Raw genomic sequence first — 18,380 nt, forward strand, 5'->3', positions numbered from 1 at the left:
CTGCTGCCACTCTCCGCTCTGCTTTGATGTCACTCACCGTCAGAAGAAGGCAGGAGTCTTGCAGCGGCGTTCTCACTGGTGTCGATGCCGGCCCGGGAGTGGACCAGTCCAGTCACCTGACCTGTCACCTGACCGGTGAGGTCAGATGACAGGTCAGGTGATTTGACTGGTCCACTCCCGCATTTATGCAGGTCAGAACAGCACCACAAGACTCCTGCCTTCTTCTGATGCCGATCGCTTCTGCAGACGGCTGGCATGCAGGGCGCCTGTCCGCAGCGATCAGCTGTTTTGATACAGCTGCAGCGGCCAGCGGGACATTTTGCAGACCGCCCTGGACAGCGGAACAGTGGTGAGAAACCGCCCGGGACGGCGGGACAGTTGGGAGGTATGTCTTTAGAACGACCCATTCTTTTACACCTTTGTAAAGGCGACTGCATGTCGAGGTGCTGGATTTTATACACTTGTGGCAATGGGACTGAAAGAAACACCTGAATTCTATGAGTAAGAGCTGTGTCCCAATACTTCTGTCCATATAGTGTATTTGAGCCGCAGCGTAAAAGTCAATGCCCACAAAAATGAATCATTATGGACTCCCTAATAAATAATTACAACGGGAAACTCTGTAGCTCCCCCTTAATCTGCCTTGTGTATAAAATGTGCAATGTCCTCTGGTAATAAATCACAGCAAACCAGGTGGGATAAGGGTTTGTTGTAGAACATTCCTCATTCTATCCCCTGTCAGAATAAAGGAAACGTATTGATGTTATGTGTCTGCAGAGTTAATAGCAAAGGATTTCTCTTCATCTTAAATGACCGGCAGTCCTGAATGTGCATGTTTAGTTGACGTCACCCCCTCCCTTTTACTCTGCTGAAATTCGATATGTTTACCCTCACAACTGCCTGGGAAGAAAAAAAAGATTCCTTTTTGACAGAGAACAGCACTTTGTACTGATAGAGGTTACCTAGCTTGGACTATCCCCAGCCGGCCGTACCATTGCTACAAACATAGGGGTGTAATGAGTCAGAAATGTCTACGACCTATTGAAAAAGTCTGTAAAGAACAGGCGGCGCTGACGGTACTGCATCTACTGACGCGACTTCTCACAAAATGACTGCTATCATTGTATACAGGTGGCGTATAGACCCATTATACAAGAGGCTTGTTCAATCACAAAATAGCAACAAGGAAATTCTACTAATTTTATCTATGAAGGATCTTAATTCCAAGTTTATTGGGATTAAAAGAGTTTTTAAACATCTAAATAGGAACAACTCACCATTTAAATTCCGCACCATTCCCACACCGCCAGTCTTGTGCCACGTCTTGTTTTCCCAACGTGATTATGCTTCATGACGTGTCACTTTATATATTGGCAGTGCTTATTGCATTGCGAGCATTGACTTGTGCAGCAACAGGGGAAAAGAATATATATATTAATGCTTGACTAAGCAGATATGCATTTCAGGTGCCTGGAAAAGTTGGATGGCAACACTTTCGTAAAGCAGCCACACTGGTTGTCAGCTTATCATCCTAGGTTTCTGGATACAAATAATACTGGCCTCATGCACACGACCATAGTGGTTTTTACTGTCTGCAAATATTTTGTAAAAAATATTATAAAAAAATATAAGTATTTTAAAACCTAATTACTAAAATTTGTAACCTAAGAAAAATGCGGAAGCGTTTGCTGAATAATAGGTTATTCACCCAGGGTAAAGGTATAATGTAGTAAATGTTACCTGCAGTCCTATGTAAGGCTCTATTCACACGACAGGGTCCGTTTTTCTTGGCCGATTTGCATCCATTCTGTTTCCGTTCCGGCCTGTGTTTCCGTTTTTAACGGGCCGATTTTGACCCATTTTGCATCCATTTTTTTCCCTGTCTGTTTTAAAAACGGATGAATTTAATTTGTACATTTTCTGCCACACACTTTCCTCCTGTAGATAATGCCACACCCTGCCCTCTGTGGATAATGCCACACACTGCCCTCTGTGGATAATGCCACACACAGCCCTCTGTTGATAATGGCTCACACTGCCCTCTGTAGACAATGCCACACCCTGCCCTCTGTAGATAATGCCACACACAGACCTCTGTAGATAATGCCACACTGTCCTCTGTGGATAATGCCGCACACTGCCCTCTGTAGATAATGGCACACACTGCCCTCTGTAGATAATGCTACCCACTGTCCTCTGTAGATACTGCCACAGCCCCCTTGTAGGTAATGCACACAGACTCCCTTGTAGGTAATGCCACACACAGACCCCCTGTAGGTAATGTCCCACACATCCCCCCTGTAGGTAATGCAACACAGCCCCCCTGTAGTTAATGCCACACAACCCCCTGTAGCCCTCTTGTAAATAGCCACCACCCATAGATGGCACCTAACCCCTGTGGGGGGCCGCTAGAGGAGAAGTCCCTGACTTCAATGTCAATATATGGACAGTGAAGTCAGGAACTACTCCTGGATCGGAATCAAAAGCCACAGCACCGGGGATTCCGCTTCAGAAGTCCCTGACGTCACTGTCCATAAATGGACAGTGACATCAGGGACTTCTCCTGGAGCAGAATCCCAAGCCAAGGCTTCGGCTGAAGTTGTGAGCCAGGGATTAGGGATTCAGCTCCTACAGGGAGTAACAAAATACTCTCCTCCTCCCCACATGCACTTTACACTAGGAGGAGAAGAGAGCGAGCGTGCGGCACAATACACGGCCGTCACTCGGATCACATCTCCTTCCTCACAAGCTTCTTGCAGGTCAGGCTGTGGACGGAGCTAACTGTGCAACTGCTTCGGAAACCATGTGGTGTCCTCTCAGCAGTGCCTCAGACACCAAGTCCTTGCCGATTGTCCAATCAACTGTGCCTTGGAAACCATGTGGTGTCAATAATGCAAGTTTATGTTTATGGCAAGTCAATCATTCATTGTGATTTGGTCCCTGTTCTTGGAGCAGAGACATGCGTGTTTCTGTGTGTGCTGTCGCTCTCTATTGAAATTAAATGGGGATAGAGAAACAACTGTGCCTGGGTAAAGTGGCAAAAAAATTCTCGGGGCAAAGAAGCCGAGGGACTGGGTTTAATAATCTAACAAAAAAGTGTACATTAAAGAGGTTCTGTCACCAGTTTATAACTTGCCTATCTCCTACCTAATCTAATAGGCGCTTTGGTGTAGATAACTACTTTTTATTTTTTTTGTGGGTTTTTTACATTTTTATTATTGACCAAGTTATGAAAATTTTTAGATTTATGCTAATTTTTTCTAAATGCCCAACTGGGCGCTTTTTTCTATTCACCCAGTGGGCGTTGTATAGAAAAGTGTATGACGCTGACCAATCAGCGTCATACACTTCTCTTTATTCCAGCCCAGCTTGATTCACAGCACAGCGTGATCTCGCGAAATCACGCTGTGACATCACCTCCTCCCGCAGGTCCTTCACCAGAGCGACGGAAGACTGAACAGACATCGCCTCCAGCCGTTGCAGATTCAGATAAACGTCCTGGCACTGCTGGAGGCGATGTCTATTCAGTCTTCCGTCGCTCTGGTGAAGGACCTGCGGGAGGAAGTGACGTCACAGCGTGATCTCGTGAGATCACGCTGTGCTGCTAATCAAGCTGGGCAGGAATGAAAAGTGTATGAGGCTGATTGGTCATGTGGTTAATAAAAGAAAACGCTCAGTTGAGCATTTAGAAAAAATGTGCATAAATCTAAACATTTAAAAAAAATAAGCAGTAGTTATCTACATCAAAGCAGCTATTAGATTAGGTAGGAGATAGAGAAGTTATAACCTGGTGACAGACCCTCTTTAAGCCCTTATTACAGAATCCTTGCATAAATCCCCTGGTATGAAAGTCATCATTTAGACAAAGAAATAAGAAGAAGTTTTAAATATAATTGTCTACTTGTTATGAATTGTCTGCCCCCCCCCACTCCCAATGTTTTCTGAATGTCACACCGTCCTCTTTGACCCTTAACGAAATGCAGCACAACAACTAACTAAGTGCACATTATATTAATTTTCAGAGCATGTGAATAGCAATTGAACCTCTGTGCCAATGAACTTCAACTAGAGCAACAAAGCAAATACTCTCAGAATACCAGAACATAGGACTCATTGTTTCTCAATCCTCATTCTGACTCAGATTTTCAAGATTTCAAGGGTTAACACTTTGTATACTTGCAAACTGCAGGAAAGGGTTAAAAAGCGCTGTCAGGTTTGAGATGCCAGTAGTACCCTCCGTCTCAGAGCGCATTGGTGCGTTCCATAACTGTGCACAAGTTCACTAAAGGTGTGTTCCTCAACAAATGGGAGTGTACTGATTGTGTATCTGTGTAAGTGTGCGCTTCCCTTCTCTGCCCTCCCCATTCTGCATTTGTCTCTCTTGGGAGGTCAGAATTCCCTAAGGATCTTAGCTAGGGAAGCTACAGAAGAAGCATTGGGGTACCATGAGGAAGTCATCAAGCACCGGTAAGGGGACCCCATTTTCCTTGCTTGTTTGCTGTCTGCCTCCAAATAATGGCAAGTAAAAGGTTACATTTTGTTATGAATCCTGACCATGAAGCCACATAGAATAGTGACACAGAATGGAACGCTTTATATAAAAGTAGTGAAAGTAAATACCAAACCTTTGGAACAGAGACATAATCACATGAAATGCGTGGCATACAAGTGGTAGATCAGATCTTAGTATTTCTACGTCTTTCTCTGAAGATATGTCATGTCTGAGCATTGCCATTCATAAGTACCCACCACTTTTTTTGTTTTACCCTACAGCTTTGTGGTTTGTAATTATGGGTCGTAACTACAAGAGCATGGAGGAAGGAAAGCAGAAGAGAACTTTGACCCATATTAAGAGATTTCAGCAACGTGAATTAGTTACGCCAGTTGTCAGATATGCTCTAGAGAGAGAAAAAAATTGCAAACATTTTTATTCAGCAGCAGGAGACAACCTTAGTGATGGACATCGGCTGAGACTGTGGGTTGATATATCAATGTGTTGTACCCTCTAAATGGCCTACAGCCATTGAAAAAAAGATATATATATCTTTTTTTTAATGCCATGGCCAAAATATAAACCGATTAGGACATGTTCTGTGACACCTGCAGATAACGTTAATATTTTTGAGCCATTACAAAGTGATTCGATTTTCATGATATAATGTGTTTATCAACATGATACATGATATCTTTATGCCATGTGTAAGGGCTCATGCATAGCCATGTACTGCCCCTATACAATTTCATATAGACTCCCTGCAGGTCTGTATTACAGAGACATAGGCACGATGTGTGCTGCTGTATGGTGCCTCTGTGAGACAATGCTTTGAGGGGAGAATACCTGCACAATATGGAATAAGATGGAACGTGGCACAATTTATATTTATCAGGGAATCCATATGAATCTGTGGGAAATAAAGTAAATAGGCCTATAGTTGGCTATGGACACTGTAATATGGCCATATGCATGTTTAGAAGCAGGTTGCACAGACTAAGGGGGGTTTTACACTGGGCGATTATCGGGCAGACAGGCGTTCATAGAACACTCATTGCCGATAATTGCCCAGTGCAAACAGGGCAGCGATCAGTAGATTAACGAGCAAACGCTGGATCATCCGCGTATCGTTTTAAAGTAAAATATTATCATTGTCGGCAGCACATCTTGGTGTGTAAACAGGGAGATGCGCTGCCGACATGATAATAGTGTACGGGGACGAGCGATAGGAGTAACGACCGCTCGTCCCCATCTATAGCTCCGTGTGACAGGAGCAAATGAGTGCCGATCAACGATGTCTCGTTGATCGGCGCTTGCTGCATCGGCCGATTATCGGCGGTGTAAAAGGGCCTAAATACTAAAAGTTAGTTTAAACAATGATCCCATTTATCTAAGCGACTTTATTGATATATGCCTCTATGTGTCAACATATTTTTATGTGAATGTGTGAGAAATCCAATACAGTGAATTAAAATATTGTTTAGTATAATGGGATGATGACTGGCGGGAAATAATATTCTAGGTGTGGCTATTTAGTCTATTCTAAATCCATCCTGGTTGCTGCAAGACATTTTATGTAACTAAATATTTTTCCAGAGCAGAGGAGGAAGAACATAGTTAGTAAATACATTTTATCGAAAGCATAATGAGGTCAATATACATAAGTGCAGAGAGCTATACACATGCTTCCGTTGGTAAATCCCTCCACTGATGTTATAATGTGATAAATAAAACGAAGGTTTTACACGTAATGTGCAAGTTTGCATTTAAACATTATTGTACAATTTACATATAGAATTAATCTACATGAAACGTTGAGTGACTTTGTAAATAAATTGCATTACTTATCTTGTATTGATCCTGAGTTACAGCCTGTTTTAAAAGCCTCAGCTGCATTCCCAGTTGTGCAAGCTTCAGAGCTGAACTCTTCCAGCATAACTTGCTGAGTTAATGTCTGCACAGAGCTAACTGTCCTGCTGTATTATAGGAGCTCAGCTAAACTGTTATGGATGTGTTTGATTCCAAGCTCATTGACTGTTTCCAATAACAGTCTTCAGAATTGTGATTTAGATTTACAAGACAAGCAAGAAATATATTTAAAAAGTTAATACATTTTTTTGTGAAGAGCTAATTGCAAACTGCAAAATATTGTTCCGAGGAATACATTTGGCTTTATAATACATATTATTATTGCTGCTTTTACTGGTTTACACTTATTTTGTAGTTTATTTGTAGTGCGGATTCACAAGCTACAGATTTTGTTTCAGAAATGTATGCAACTGAAAATAATTATTATTCATCTAAATGGGGTTGATTCTGCGGCAAGCACATAGATTTTTGCAAGTTCCATTCAGATGAATGGAAACTGATTTTCAGTCGCAGAAATTTCGGAAACAAAATCTTGTGAATCCATCCAAACTCTGTTCTGTGTATAAAAAATCCTGGTGCTATTTGGAACTCATCAATAATATGCTGTTGGTGGATCTTGTATTCGTATTATGTGTCTCTATTTAGTACTTTCAGACTTTATTGTTGGATCTGACTGAATTATAAACACCTTAAGGCCGGATTCACACGAGCGTGTGCGTTTTGCGCACGCAAAAAACGCTGCGTTTTGCGCACGCAAAAAACGCTGCGTTTTGCACGCGCAAAAAACGCTGCGTTTTGCACGCGCAAAAGGTCCATAACAGCTCCGTGTGTCAGCAGCATATGATGCATGGCTGCGTGATTTTCGCGCAGCCGCCATCATTGACACTCTGTTTGTAAACAGAAAAGCACGTGGTGCTTTTCTGTTTTCATTTCTAGTTTTGACTACTGTAACGCGCATGCGCGGTCACTGCTGTTCTCGCAGTCCCTGCTGTTCTTGAGATAACAGCAGGGGCCGCGCATGCACGTTACAACAGAACAGCCCATACACGGCACGTCACAAGTGATGTGTCTTACACTCGGAAAATAATTGAAGATCAATACAGCGGCCGGAGCCATTGCAGAGAGTGACATCACCCGTCAAGTACCCCACGGCAGGATCTGGAAATGGGACCACTTTGGAAAATGTAAGTATATTACAAATGTATTTACATTTATAAATTACAAGCATTAACACAGTCATTTAATCTCGGACAACCCCTTTAAGCAGACAACAACTAAATAAGAAATACTTCTGCTTTGGTAGACCAGGTCCATCCATATATTACAGAGAAAATATATTGCCAAGACGGCTGTCTGTAGAGAAAGGGTTGTCTACAGTTGCATAATGATCGGGCTGGGAAGGGGGCCCACTCAGGGTCCACATAGGCTGCCACATTAGGCCCTGGCAAAGGTCTGCTTTGCGGCGCATACAAGATTATGATGCCGAGCAGCGTTAGGGCATTGTATGTGAGTAAATAATTTTTCTTTTTAGGTCTGATCGGGTGTTTTGTCCGATTGGGGGAAGGGGTCCAAGCTGAGCTAGTGTAAGGGGCCCAGACTGGGCTCCAACTTGCTACACCCCTGGTTGTCTACATTAGACAACCCGTTTAAGTTTGCAATGTAAATAACCTGACATGTTATAAGACATATGATTCCTAAATCAGTTGTATGGCAAACGTAAAGTGAAGCTCCATCTTTGACATTGGCTTCATTATATATCTTCATTATCTTTTTTTTTTATTCATCTAGTTACATTAATAAAATTGTTCGGGAAGTCGCAGTAACTATTCTAGAATCTTAGTGCCTTCAGTCACTATACACTTAGGTTAGATTAAGATCTAACTAATTGGATTGATATTGGAAATGAAAGCCGTTGGTCTAACTGCTTTATATTCCTACATATATTGCAGTATACCACCAATGGAGTGTAGCAGGGAGTTTACTGTATTCATACTAGTTGTATTATCATGTCAATAATATTAAAGGGGTTGTCCACTACTGGACTACTGATGATCTATCCACCGGATAGGACATCAGTGTCACATTGGGTTCTTAGACCCACTGGGTCGCACCGCCTTGGCGGTATGGCATCTGCCCAACAGGTTGAAGGTTACAGTCTATAGTTCGTATAGTGTACCTGTGGCAGCTCGGACAGTAGCAAGACAGGCTCGGCTGGGACTAGGCAGCAGGTAGACTTCAGGCGTGGTGTAGCAGGACAGGCGTGGTATACAGCACAGCACGACTTCAGCTCAGCACGGCACTTGACCAGGACAGCACGGGATACAGGTAACAGGATACAGGGACAGGGAACACTGGGAACTGTGAAACACTAAGAGACCATTTGCATAGACAAACCTAGGGTACGACAACAACGCTCAGGGGTGGGAGGAAGGGGCTGATCCCTTCTGATAGTCCAGGGTGCTATGGGCTAATTAAACATAAAAGTCTGTTGCGCGCGCTGCCCCTTTAAGAGCAGGCACGAGCGTGCGCGCGCACCCTGCGGGACCCGGCTGAGGTGAGCGAAAGTGAGCGCTGGTGTCTCCTGAGGAGGAGACTGGGGCCAACGCTCGCAGATCCATGGCTGCCGGCGTCAGGAGGTGAGTGAGCCTGATGGCCCGCAGCCATGGTCATGACAATCAGTATATCATCGGTGCTGGTCCGACACCCGAACCTCGCACCAAGCCGCTCCGGCTGCCTCCGGGCACCGGACGTACATGCTGGAAGCAGTTGGCTCCTACCACTGAATAGCGGCCCAGCTGACTGCAGCTCTGAATGGCCGCTATGCTATGTACGGGTAACGGAGCCAACTGCTTCCGACTTCATATGTAGCATAATGGGCAAGAACATGCTGTGCCCGGAGGCAGTCGGAGTGGCTTAATGGTGCGGCGTCTGGGTGTCAGACTCTTACCCTATGATATAGTGATAATCTATCCGGTGGATAGGTCATCAGTTGTCCAGTAGTGGACAACCCCTTTAAGCTTTTGTCTCAGTAGCCATTTTGAGTCATGTCCATAGCTAATTTAATTGAACATTACAAGAAGTGTAAAGGATCTGTCAGACACAGCTTCTGTGTCAACGCCCATAGGTAATCAGTCTGCACCTGCTTCTATGTCTGTGAGACTGACGCGATCTTCCTCCACTCAGGATGGCAGGCTTAGGAGTGGTAGAGCCTATCACAGCCTGGCCAGACGGAGCTAGCTCCCGCCCTCTGTCTATTTATGCCTGACTTTACTGTTCCTCCTTTGCTTGTGATTCTTCTCTGTTGGTTTCCTGGCCCTGCTGCAGCTTCTTGACCTACTGATCCTCTGCTTGTGATTGACCTTGGCTTTTCTGACCACTCTTCTGCTCTGCGTTTTTGTACCTCGCTCATCTCACGAGGTACATAAGTGCAGAGAGCTATACACACGGTGTTCCCGTGGGCAACTTCCCCATTTCCCCGGCTTCTTTGTACCCTTGTCTGTTTGTCTGTCGTGCACCTATTGAGTGTAGGGACCGTCGCCCAGTTGTACCCCGTCGCCTAGGGCGGGTCGTTGTAAGTAGGCAGGGACTGAGTGGCAGGTAGATTAGGGCTCACCTGTCTGTCTCCCTACCCCATCATTACAAGAAGTCTACAGAATAAATTGTTTATCGGAGTACTCTCATGTTTGAGAATGGTGGGCAAAAAAGTTGCCTTCTCTTGCCTCAATGAAATATAACCACGTTTCTCAAGAATTAATGTATACACAGACATCTCCAAAGCCGTCCCCCACACTCTGCAATCATCGCCATTATCCCTCTACTAAGATATTAGGCATGAGCCAGCACGCTGTGATGACACAATGTAGAAGAAGAAAGGCTTTACTTGCATACCCTGAAGCGACTCCACCTATGTGTCAGGAACGTGCCAGACCTGACAAAACTCAGTGACCCTAAGAACAATGGGTCAGCTAAACCCGTTTATGTGGGCTCACCTCACACCCCATGGGTGGTGGGTTAATGAGATGAGTGAGCTAACAAGTCAAGTCAATTACTTACTAAGGTGTTTTTCTACTCTGAATTTTGCATCCATGTTTATTTCAACCTATTCTCACATTGTGTAATTTCCTGTATCATTGTGCAGTCAACGTAAAATAATCATGAGGTAATGGTAGCAATTAAAGGATTCAATGGAATATTATATCGGCTTTAATAATTTTCTCTGTAGCTCATCTTTGCTTAAGGCTAGGTTGATGCTGGGGATTTTTGAGGCAAGACCAAAAATGTGCTCATCTAGTTTGTCACTGTACAACTAAGCGTACACGCCGCTATAGCCATGTCTTAGCGCATAAGGTATACTTAATGCAATATGAAAATAAGTAGAATATTTAGAACATTACGTAGAACATATTGGAAAATCTTTGTGTGGTTGGTTGATTGATCCACTGGATCGGTGCCGTGCTGCTGGCTTGGATTAGGGCGTAAATTTGAAATTTTCTCTAGCTACTTGTGAAACATCTCCCCTTATATGAATGGCAGTGGCGTAACTACCGCTGTAGCAGCCATAGCGGCTGCTACGGGGCCCGCGGCATGAGGGGGCCGTGTCGCCCGCAGGCACGGGCCCCCACCATGGCCGGAGGCTCCACTAGCTGCCGCTATGGCTACTACACTTAACACTACAGCTATGCCACTTAACACTATGGCAGAGCAGGGTGGTATCTCACCGCTCTGCAATTAAATGGGTTGTTCCTACAAAACACATGTATCCCCTACCCACAGGATAGGGGATACATGTGTGATCGCTAGCAGCGATAAGGAGATAAGGAGAATGGGGGACCGAAAGTCCCCTGAAGTTTTCCATGGCAGACCTCGGACTTCCAGGGTTGTGTCGGCAGCTCCGTAGAAATGAATGGAGCGCCGGTCGCACTTGTGCGCATGCGTGACCAACGCTCCTTTCATTTTTATTGAACTGCGCAGACGCCGGAAGTCAGAGGTTAGTCATGGAGAACTGCGGGGGACTTCCGGTCCCCCGTTCTCCTTATCGCTGCTAGCGATCACACATGTATCCCCTATCCTGTGGATAGGGGATACATGTCTTTTGTAGGACAAACTATAGGTCAGATTTTTTGGGGGGGTTGGGGCTGTACGGCGTTACCTACAGGGGGGGCTGTATAGCGTTACCTACAGGGGGGCTGTATAGCGTTACCTACAGGGGGGCTGTATAGCGTTACCTACAGGGGGGCTGTATAGCGTTACCTACAGGGGGGCTGTACAGCGTTACCTACAGGGGGGCTGTATAGCATTACCTATAGGGGGGCTGTATAGCATTACCTATAGGAGGGGCTGTATAGCTTTACCTACAGGGGGGGCTGTATGGCGTTACCTACAGGGGGGCTGTATAGCATTACCTACAGGGGGTTCTGTATGGCGTTATCTACAGGGGGGACTCTGTATGGCGTTATCTACAGGGGGGGCTGCATAGCGTTACCTACAGGGGGTTCTGTATGGCGTTACCTACAGGGGGTGTCTGTATGGCGTTATCTACAGAGGGGGTGTATGGCGTTATCTACAGAGGGGGCTGTATGGCGTTATCTACATGGGGGGGCTGTATAGCGTTATCTACAGGGGGGACTGTATGGCGTTACCTACAGGGGGCTGTATGGCATGATCTACAGAGGGGGTGTATGGCATTATCTACAGAGGGGGCTGTATGGTGTTATCTACAGGGGGGCTGTAAAAAAGGCACTATCTACAAGGGGGGGTTGTGTGACACCCAGGGGAGGGGGTGGCCCCAGTCAAAAGTTTGCTATCGGGCCCAGTCTTTCCTAGTTACGCCCCTGATGAATGGCTACAGTATACTGATATGTAAGGATATAACTTCAGGTTCAATTTCTGTTGCCATAGTCTACCCAAATGCAACAAAAAAATGAGAAACAAATAATTGTGTAATGTACATCCCACGCCTATAACATGTTTTCAAACAATTATGTTTGTGTTGTAACTCCTATAAATCTACTTTTACAAAAAGTAGTAATGAAAATAATACATAATGTAAGGCTGGGTTCACACGAGCATGTTACGTCCGTAAAGGACGGAACGTATTTCGGCCGCAAGTCCCGGACCGAACATGCTGCAGGGAGCCGGGCTCCTAGCATCATACTTATGTACGACGCTAAGAGTCCTTGCTTCTCCGTGGAACTACTGTCCCGTACTGAAAACAAGATTACAGTACGGGACAGTTGTCCCGCAGCGAGGCAGGGACTCCTAGCATCGTACATAACTATGATGCTAGGAGCCCGGCTCCCTGCAGTGTGTCGGTCCGGGACTTGCGGCCGAAATACGTTCCGTCCTTTACGGACGTAACATGCTCGTGTGAACCCAGCCTAAGGAGGAGGCTTATGTAAAGGAGTTTTACACTGGACAATTATCGGGCAGAGGAGCGTTCATAGAATACTCGTTGCCGATAATTTCCCTGTGTAAACAGGGGAATGATCAGTAGATGAACGAGCAAATACTCGAACATCTGCTGGTCATATCGTTTTAAAAAAGTAAAATATTATCATTGTCGCAGCACATCTCCCTGTGTAAACATGATAATAACGTATGGGGATGAGTGATCGGAGAAACGACCGTTCGTCCCCATTCATAGCTCCGTGTGACAGAAGCAAACGAGCGCCGATCAACGTTGTCTCGTTGATCGGCGCTCACTGCACCGGCCACTTATCAGCTGGAGTAAAAGGGCCTTAACTTATGTGCATGTTCAAAGTGGGCCACACATGTCATCCTGTGGAGGATTTAAGGGATTTCCCACTCATATGTGTTTTTAGATTACAGGATAAGGCATCATACACATGGCAGTACTACAGATCTGTGTTGTACGGATGTCTAGTATGACATCCATAGACTGATATAGGTCCATGATTTGCTGTACTGAACCTTCATGTACCGACTGAGGCCCGCGAAAAAGAAGTGCATGTCACTTCTTGAGCCGTTTTTTGAGCCATTTTTCATTGACTCTATAGAAAAACAGCTCCAATAACGGCCGTAAAAAACGCAGCAAAAAACGCGACTTTGATTAAAAAACGGCTGGAAATCAGGAGCTGTTTCGCATGAAAACAGCTCCGTATTTTCAGCAGTAATTTGTTAAGCCTGTGAACATACCCTTATGGTACGTCCACACAGGTACTGTGATGAGATATCGTCAGATGTGACCGCTGCAGCGGGCATGTGACAAAACGTCATTACAGGAGGCCGTCTGCACAGAGACCGGTGGGGGCACATTTCTGCAGGAGAGCCAATGGAGGTGGGTATAGTCGTTTTGTTTTTTTTGGTTTTTTTTTGAGAGAATAGTGGGGGAAGCATTTACGGTAACTTGCTGGTTTGTTAAGACATACCCCTATGGGTACGGCCTATACCCAGCAAATCTGATATATGAGCATGAAGTCAATTTAAAGAGCATTCTCCTCTTAAATAAATGAAAAAACTGCCGCTAAATATTATTTCTTGAGCTTTACATGTTTGTCAATGCTGTTCAATAATTTATTTGCTGTATCTGTCTCTGGGAAAACTAAATGACAGCCAATACAGCCCCCATAGGAGATGTCAGATGTCCCAACCTTTCTAGGATCCTGATCTGAAATCTGGCTCGCTACAACAATACATGCACAGGATTTGTCGGTAATAACTCTAGAAAAGCTTGGTTACAAGCTGTGTGGGATTTATACTAAAAGGGTTGCACGTAACTAGAAAAAAAGGTCTCCTTTTTTCCCCAGAAACAGCGCCACTCTTGTCCACAGACTGTGTCTGGTCCTGCAGCCCATGGTTAGAGTTATTTTTCTAATCTTGGACAACCCCTTTAATTACCATTCAGCTTTCCCAGAAACATATATGATAAGAGAATGAGGCAAGTACTTATATTGAAGGATGTATGTTCTTGTGTACGATAGAAGAAGAATGAAACGTATAAACATTAATGGGTTACAAGACCCTTAATGCTTGTCTCAACACTATTAGTCATTTCACTTTCACTCTTGCCTTTCTAGATCTTTTTCTTCACACCATCCGTGTCCTTGCTTTCTTAAGATATAGCACTCCAACCATTTCACTAGCATCGAGGTGACGAGTGACAGAAAGGGGGTGACACATGGGTCACATTCCACAATAATCTGCACGCAAGGATGCCAGTACAGTCCAGACAGGGTAACCTTGTCACCTTTGTGTGACGCTTATGTTGCATTCACCTGACTGAAAATTCTCTCCTGCCTGAACTGGTATTTGGTTAGAAACAGAGCAAAAGATGACAATGACATTTCTCTTATTCACCAGAGATTACCGGAGAATGCTCCTCATCTTGTGTGGGAAGAAATATACAAAACTATGTTTTTTTACAAAGCAATTACTAGACTGTATCTAAAAGTCCTTAAAGAGGCTCTGTCACCAGATTTTGCAACCCCTATCTCCTATTGCAGCAGATCGGCGCTGCAATGTAGATTACAGTAACGTTTTTATTTTTAAAAAACGAGCATTTTTGGCCAAGTTATGACCATTTTTGTATTTATGCAAATGAGGCTTGCAAAAGTCCAACTGGGCGTGTTGAAAAGTAAAAGTACAACTGGGCGTGTATTATGTGCGTACATCGGGGCGTGTTTACTACTTTTACTAGCTGGGCGTTCTGACGAGAAGTATCATCCACTTCTCTTCAGAACGCCCAGCTTCTGGCAGATCACGCTGTGACGTCACTTCCCCAGGTCCTGCATCGTGTCAGACAAGCGAGGACACATCGGCACCAGAGGCTACAGTTGATTCTGCAGCAGCATCAGCGTTTGCAGGTAAGTAGCTACATCGACTGACAGAGCCTCTTTAAGCTCTCTTGGGCCCTGTTCACACTGAGTATTTTTGAAGGCGGAAAAATCTGTCTCAAAATTCCTTCAGAAATTTTTGTGGCAGATTTTGACCTGCCTGCACACTCTTTGTCAATGGGAGGCCAGAGGCGGAAACACCTGAAGAAAGGGCATGACGCTTCTTTTTTCCCGTAAGCGTTTTTTTCCGCTCACAGGAAAAAATGGCTCCGCTCCCGTTTAATTCAATGGGAGGAGTTTTCAGACGTTTTCTGGTGCAGTTTCCGCATCAAAAACAGCGCAAAAAACGCTGCGTGAACATACCTTTAGCATGTGGTGAAAAAGCAGTTAAATATTCAATCCGTAACTTTATCACAAAGGAATGGCCTTGGGTGCTCAGTTCATGATAAATTATGTTTCATCAGTTTTTGTGTTTTGTGACAATATTGCGTAAATGGCAATTCTGTAATATAGCGATATTATTGAAATAGTTTATTTTATGTGTAGTAGAAATTTCTATGGCTGAAAATCCATCGTATACATATAAATGGACTGTTTCTACAGCATGTGCCATTTCTAAATTTGCCGTGTGTGAATAAGCCCAAAGGCTGGGTTCCCACGAGTCAGATACACTGCGGTTTTTGACGTCCGCTCTGGCCTCCGACGATGACGTTGCATGTCATGTGAAGCTGCAGCCTGTGATTGGCTGCAGCGGTCACATGTGATAAGACGTCATCCCAGGCCGCCGGACTGCAGGAAGAAGGAGGGCGTTCTGGGTAAGTTTGACTTATTTTTTCTTCCAGAGTTTCGATTCTTGGCAAAAGTCGCAACACTTGGCTTTATGTTGCGGGTCTTGCACCTCTTTTGAATTCAATGGGAAAAACCCACAACAGAAAATCAACAAAAACGCATCATATATTGAGATGCTGCGGAATTTAATTCCGCAACGCAGGTCAATTTATTAAAGTTTACGCTGCGTTTGTTTGCAGCAGCGTGGGCATGAGATTTTCTAAATCTCATCCTCTTTGCTGCTACTGTAAATGCTGCAGATTTTCCACACACAATTCCGTTGTGGAAATTCCACAGCGTTTGTTACGTTGGAACATGACCGTTTGTATTTTGCGGCCCAAAAACAACGAATCCATTGTCCGTTTTTTGCAGTCCGTGCGTCATTGTGTCCTCCGCGTCTGTTCCGTATGTTCCATAGGTTTGACTTGAATGGGCGAGACTGAGCCGCAAATTCGGAGAGGAATAAGACCAGCTATGAGTTTTGCGGCTCGTTCTCACGACCCCCACACGGATCCGTGAACAAAATGGTAGTGTGTATGGGGCCATGGAAATAGCTTAGTGGGTTATCCATAAAAATAAAGGATAGTACACTGACAAAAACAATCATCGTGTGCACGTAGCCTGAGAGCAGGAGTGTTCCTACTAGGGGTGGAGCAAATCTAAAACTCACAACAGTTGTCCTGCAAGTCTGTCAGCAGACCACGGTCTTCCAATCTACAGTATGTGATAAACTACTGTCATAAAAATAGTGTAAACTTGCTATAGAGAGACAGAAGTTGCAGGAAATTCAACTTGCTGTCCTACTGTATCATATAAAATCTATGGCCATGTTCACACGTTCAGGATTTGGCGAGGAATTAGAAGCAAATTTCACATCTAAATCCTTACCAAATCCACTGACATTCTGCTTTCAATGCAAGTGAATGGGGTATTTGTAACCACACTCGCATGCAGGGGAAAAAAAATCTGTGGAGATAATCCAGCTCCGCAGCATGTCCATGGCAGAAAACCAAGTTTTGTTAGCGTTTCTCACCGTGCGTTTTTTAGATCAGTAACACTGCTACCAGATGTTGGTGTCTACAGTGGAATATAAAAACACTACATGCACAGCTTTTTGGTCTGTGCCATTTTTGTGGCGTTGAGTTAGTTTTTTTTACAATGCAGCATGCTCTGGGTATGGCATTTTTATCTGCTGTTTTTACCCATGGTCTTCAATATAGGACTTAAAAAATGTCACAAAGAAAAATGCATGTTCGAAATGTTACTAAGTAAAAGATGCCACCAAAAACAAAAATGCTGAAATACAAGGATGCCTAATAGTATTTCTTTACTTGGCTTCTTACTTTGAGTCGGGGATTAGTTTTGTCCAGTCGTACTGGTCAGCCATGTCATATATCTAGATGCAGATGGTTAAATGTCACGTGCATATTTATAAGCTTATTGTGTGGCAAATGACGGCTATGGCTTGGATGTACTGTACATGTTAGATTGAATGGTTTGCTGCTTACGAGGGCTATATATTGTGCCCATATTTGGCTATTAAATTGTAGAAGGTGTCTATCAGCTGGGGTCTGCTTTAAATGGCCCCCTCCCCTCTGGGCTTCTTTGTTTAGCACAGATCAGCTGTTGTAACTGGTTCTGGTTGAGATCTGTTTAATGGTTAAACTGTTGTCTGCCAGACCAATATATTGTGCTGTAGTATGACACTGAAAGTTTTATGATCGTCCCACGAGTAACACATTTGTACAATCTTTCACTTTAAATGATTTCTTTATTGAAACTTTATATGTGAGGTCTTCATTGCCGTTTTCTCACATGCAAACTACAAATACTTATTTGATATACAGTGCTGTGCAAAAGATTTAGGCAGTTGTGGGAAATTGCTGCAAAGTAAGAATGCTTTCAAAAATAGAAGTGTTAATAATTTTTTTTTATCAATGAACAAAATACAAAGTGAATGAACAGAAGTGAAATCTAAATCAAATTAATATTTGGTGTGACCACCCTTTGTCTTCAAAAACAGCATCAATTCTTCCAGATACACTTGCACAGTTTTTGAAAGAACTCGGCAGGGAGGTTGTTTCAAACATCTTGGAGAAATAACCACAGAACTTCCATGGTTGTAGGATCCTCAAATCCTATTGTCTCTTCAAGTAATCTCAGACAGACTCTGTGATGGTGAGAACAGGGCTCTGTGGGGGGCCATATCATCACTTTCAGGGCTCTTTGTTCTTCTTTACACTGAAGATAATTCCTAATGACATTAGCTGTGTGTTTGGGGTCATTGTTCTGCTGCAGAATAAATTTGGAGCCAATCAGACGCCTCCCTGAGGGTAAGGCCACAAGGAGCGGCCCTGACACGGTCGCAACGCGGCCAACAACCGCGCTGGCACTATGTA

General features: G+C 44.2%; 1 protein-coding gene across 1 annotated transcript in view; it reads left to right on the top strand.

Moving 5' to 3' along the window:
* The first annotated feature begins 4,371 nt into the window (after positions 1–4,371).
* Positions 4,372–18,380, top strand: part of SEPTIN9 (septin 9) — a 251,192-nt gene continuing 237,183 nt past the window's right edge. The window contains exon 1 of the mRNA XM_075846600.1: positions 4,372–4,467. Coding sequence (XP_075702715.1) covers positions 4,446–4,467 — 22 coding nt within the window. The 5' untranslated portion in view covers positions 4,372–4,445. The remainder of the gene's footprint in view (positions 4,468–18,380) is intronic.

Source organism: Rhinoderma darwinii, chromosome 13 (genome assembly GCF_050947455.1).
Source record: "Rhinoderma darwinii isolate aRhiDar2 chromosome 13, aRhiDar2.hap1, whole genome shotgun sequence".
Taxonomy (NCBI): domain Eukaryota; kingdom Metazoa; phylum Chordata; class Amphibia; order Anura; family Rhinodermatidae; genus Rhinoderma; species Rhinoderma darwinii.